Source organism: Entelurus aequoreus, linkage group LG08, assembly GCF_033978785.1.
Source record: "Entelurus aequoreus isolate RoL-2023_Sb linkage group LG08, RoL_Eaeq_v1.1, whole genome shotgun sequence".
Lineage (NCBI taxonomy): Eukaryota > Metazoa > Chordata > Actinopteri > Syngnathiformes > Syngnathidae > Entelurus > Entelurus aequoreus.
Window position 1 is genome coordinate 72,785,715 of NC_084738.1, and position 4,729 is coordinate 72,790,443.

The 4,729-nt window shown below is 36.1% G+C and overlaps 1 protein-coding gene across 1 annotated transcript in view; it reads right to left on the bottom strand.

Moving 5' to 3' along the window:
* The window catches only part of cd79b (CD79b molecule, immunoglobulin-associated beta), an 11,717-nt gene extending 7,351 nt beyond the window's left edge, over nt 1-4,366 (bottom strand). The window contains exon 1 of the mRNA XM_062055182.1: nt 4,273-4,366. Coding sequence (XP_061911166.1) covers nt 4,273-4,324 — 52 coding nt within the window. The 5' untranslated portion in view covers nt 4,325-4,366. The remainder of the gene's footprint in view (nt 1-4,272) is intronic.
* Between the last annotated feature and the right edge of the window lie 363 nt (nt 4,367-4,729).

Genomic DNA, 4,729 nt, shown 5'->3' on the forward strand with positions numbered 1-4,729 from the left:
AACTTAAATATTGTCACCAAAAATCTGGGCTGTTCCGATCCAAAATTGATATTGCTCTGATATCAGCAGAAAAACGACAAGTATGTGATGATATCACCATGTCAAATATGTGATATCAAGTGCGATACGAGTCATCCTGCGGAATGCAAACTTCAACTTGAATATTGTCACCAAAAACTCGGGCTGTGCCGATCCAAAATTGATATCTGATATCAATACTCAACATCGGAAGTGAAAAAGAAGCATCGGGACACCCCCAACTGGCATCAGTCAGCATGCAGTATCATTAAGTTCAATTAATTATTTGTAGAAAAAAATGGTTATTAAAGTCTACTACGCTGGTGGTGTTTGATGAATACTTGGGCCTACTGTGCTACTGTACTTTATTTTTGCTCATTATTGTTGTGGTAGCCATTTTTGTGTTATTTATATTTCTCTAGTCCTGCATATATTAAGTTAGATTATTTATTTGTATATGAATTGCCATGAAAATTAGAGATGTCCGATAATATCGGTCTGCCGATATTACCGGCCGATAAATGCGTTAAAATGTAATATCGGAAATTATTGGTATCGTTTTTTTATTATCAGTATCGTTGTTTTTTTTGTTTTTTTTGTTGTTGTTTTTATTAAATCCATATAAAAAAAGACAAGATACACTTACAATTAGTGCACCAACCCACCCCATTTACACTCATTCACACAAAAGGGTTGTTTCTTTCTGTTATTAATATTCTGCTTCCTACATTATATATCAATATATATCAATACAGTCTGCAAGGGATACACTTATTAATATTAACAATATATCAATATATATCAATACAGTCTGCAAGGGATACAGTCCGTAAGCACACATGATTGTGCGTGCTGCTGCTCCACTAATAGTACTAACCTTTAACACTTAATTTTACTCATTTTCATTCATTACTAGTTTCTATGTAACTGTTTTTATATTGTTGTACTTTGTTTTTTATTCAAGAAAATGTTTTTAACTTATTTATCTTATTTTATTTGATTCATTTTTTTTAAAAAGTACCTGATCTTCACCATACCTGGTTGTCCAAATTAGGCATAATAATGTGTTAATTCCACGACTGCATATATCGGTTGATATCGGTATCGGTTGATATCGGTATCGGTAATTAAAGAGTTGGACAATATCGGCATATCGGATATCGGCAAAAAGCCATTATCGGACATCCCTAATGAAAATATATTTTGATATGTTGCAATTGACGTTGTGTGTCATGTGGAGCAGCTGTGAGGAGAGACCACAGGTGTGCACAGGTGACATTGATTGGACAAATGTGGCGTTGAGAGACTGGCGGTGAAAACATTCGTTTTGTTTCTAGTTTTGTATGTCGAACAACTACTTTTCCTTCACCTTACATGGAAAAGAAAACCTTTTTTGCAATTCTATTTTTGACAGACTTAAGTCTGAGTCGGAGGTGCACCAATCCTTTGCTTTATCCGTCCATCCATTTTCTACCATTTGTCCCTCTCAGGGTGTGCTGGAGCCTATCTCAGCCGCATTCGGGCGGTGGGCGGTTTAGAACCTGGGAAATGCACCAAAAACCAAAAAGCGTGTGGAAAAAGGTGAAATATTTGCATTGAAAAATGAAAAATGAATGATATTATTGTCATTTAAGTGGATTCAAGTCATAGCAAACACGTTGACGAGGTATTGAAATGATAATCATCCTGAAGAAGGCCTACTTCCTCTTTTCTCCAGATGGCCAGGAAGTGGTGCTGGTTAGCTCAAAAATAACGTAGGGCAGGGGTCACCAACCTTTTTGAAAGCAAGAGCTACTTCTTGGGTAGTGATTCATGCGAAGGGCTACCAGTTTGATACACACTTCAATAAATTGCCAATAAATTTGCTCAATTGACCTTTAACTCTATGTTATTATTAATAATTAATGATATTTACACGTAATTTAACGGTTTAAAAGAGGAGAAAGCACGAAAAAAATTACTATTAAATTTTGGCACATAGTTTATCTTCAATTTCGACTCTTTAAAATTCAAAATTCAACCGAAAAAAAGAAGAGAAAAATTAGCTAATTCGAATCTTTTTGAAAAAATTAAAAAAAAAGAATTTATGGAACATCATTAGTCATTTTTCCTGATTAAGATTCATTTTAGAATTTTGAAGACATGTTTTAAATGGGTTAAAATCCAATCTTTGTTAGAATATATAACAAATTGGACCAAGCGATGAGGTGGCGACTTGTCCAGGGTGTACACCGCCTTCCGCCCGATAGTAGCTGAGATAGGCTCCAGCGACGCCAAAGGGAATAAGCGGTAGAAAATGGATGGATGGACCAAGCTATATTTCTAACAAAGACAAATCATTATTTCTTCTAGAATTTCCAGAACAAAAATTTTAAAAGAAATTCAAAAGACTTTGAAATAAGATTTAAATTTGATTCTACAGATTTTCTAGATTTGCCAGAATAATTTTTTGGAATTTTAAGTTTGAAGAAATATTTCACAAATATTCTTGGTCAAAAAAACAGAAGCTAAAATGAAGAATTAAATTAAAATGTATTTATTATTCTTTATAATAAAAAATTAAAAAAAATACTTGAACATTGATTTAAATTGTCAGGAAAGAAGAGGAAGGAATTTAAAAGGTAAAAAGGTATATGTGTTTAAAAATCCTAAAATCCTTTTTAAGGTTGTATTTTGTCTCTAAAATTGTCTTTCTGAAAGTTATAAGAAGCAAAGTAAAATTAAAGCTGCAAGCAGCGTTGGTCGGGTCCGCATTTTGGCAGGTGCTAGTCCTAGGTGTCCCAATACTTTTGTCCAGTGGTAGCTCTAAGTCAGACCTACATAGAGGTTTTTGTTTCATGTCTCTACGATATTCGTACTGGGAGTTAGAGGAAGTTGTGTCTGTGTTTTTTTCCTAGGTGCTGCGGCACAGTGGTTCTTTTATTTGAAGGCTCGTAAATTCAAAACCGTAGCACTTATTAAAACGCTTCCGTCAACTTTTAATCAGAAGGGTTCAATCTCTCTCCTGTAGTAGTTTGAAGCCAAAACGACAAACGCGCTCAGAGGAGATAATGTTTGATGTTAGGTGACCGGTTTTAACAAAAAGTTAGTTTTGAAGGAGGGATTGCAAACGTCCTGTTGATTTTTGCTGAAGGATGTCAATCTATTAAATGTAGGTCTAAGTGAGACCTACGTAGAGGCATTTGTTTCATGTCTCTAAGACGTTCCTACCGGAAGTTACAAGCAGTTTTGTCGGAGTTTTCCTCTGAGGAGCAGTTTTGTCTCTGTTTTATTCAAAAATTGCGCTAGAGCGCAATTTTTAGTTTTGGGGTTCGTTTTTTTTTTAGATCGCAATTTGCACCAGTCCCGATGTGTGTAAAAAGTTAGGTGAGTTTTGAAGTATTTTAAGGGGGTCAAATTACAGCTCAAAGAGGCAAAAATGAGTGTTTTTAGTCATTTTTTGTGTTGAAGGGGAAATTGCCAACTTCCTGTAGGTTTTTGCCAGAGGATGTGAAATTATGAATTGTAGGTCTAAGTGAGACCTACATACAGGTTTTTTGTTTCATGTCTCTATGACCTTCCTCGTGGGAGTTACAGGCAGTTTGTTTTTGTTTTTTCCTAGGGGGCGCTAGAGCGCAATTTTGATTTTTGGGGTTTGGTTTTTTTTTTTTACTAAAGTGTGCTGTCCCAGTTTTTCTATGTGTGTATAAAAATTTGGTGAGTTTTGAAGCATGTTAGGGGGGGCAAAGTAGTGCGCAAAGCTGTGGAATAATAATCAACCTTACAATTTCAATAGGTTCCTTCGTACATGCGAACCCTAAAAATTAATGAATGTATTCAAACAAGTGAAGACCAAGTCTTTCAAATATTTTCTTGAAATTTTCAAATTCTATTTGAGTTTTGTCTCTCTTAGAATTAAAAATGTCGAGCAAAGCGAGAACAGCTTGCTAGTAAATAAATACAATTTAAAAAATAGAGGCAGGTAAGTGCTGCTATTTGAGCTATTTTTAGAACAGGCCAGCGGGCTACTCATCTGGTCCTTACGGGCTACCTGGTGCCCGCGGGCACCGCGTTGGTGACCCCTGACGTAGAGAATGAAAACATTTGACAAATATTGTAACATGTTCCAAATTTGACCATAACCATAAAATAAGTGCAGGCTCAAACAAAAGGCTGTCCCCCCCCCCCCCCCCCCCCCCAAAAAATTAAAATACTTTTCAAAATAAACATTTCAAGCAAGATTGTCCATCAGCTGGTGTGAAATCAATGATTTACCCGACATGTTGATCAGCACCGCGGCACAAAGTCCACACAGGAGCAGGAACATGCTGGCAACACTTTTACTCTAAATCCTGGAACTAAATGTGGGCTGGAGAAGAAGAAGAAGAAGAAGAAGAAGAAGAAGAAGAAGAAGAAGAAGAAGAAGAAGAAGTAGTGAATGCATCAGTGCACTGTGGAGGGGTGGAGCTGAACACTGAAACATTATTTTAGTGGATTCACTTTGAACATGAAAGAGCGGACACTAACTCTCGGAAGCAAGGCTGCACAAACATGAAAATGCACCAATGGTCTAAATTGCAATTTTTAACAAGTCCAATAGCAAAATGTATATTTTAGTCATCTCTTGTCTGAAAACACCATTTGAGTCTGAGAGAGAGAGAGAGAGAGAGAGGACATAAATCATGGTCCCAATAACATTGCATCTAACAGAGAGCCAAATACTAGAGTCCGT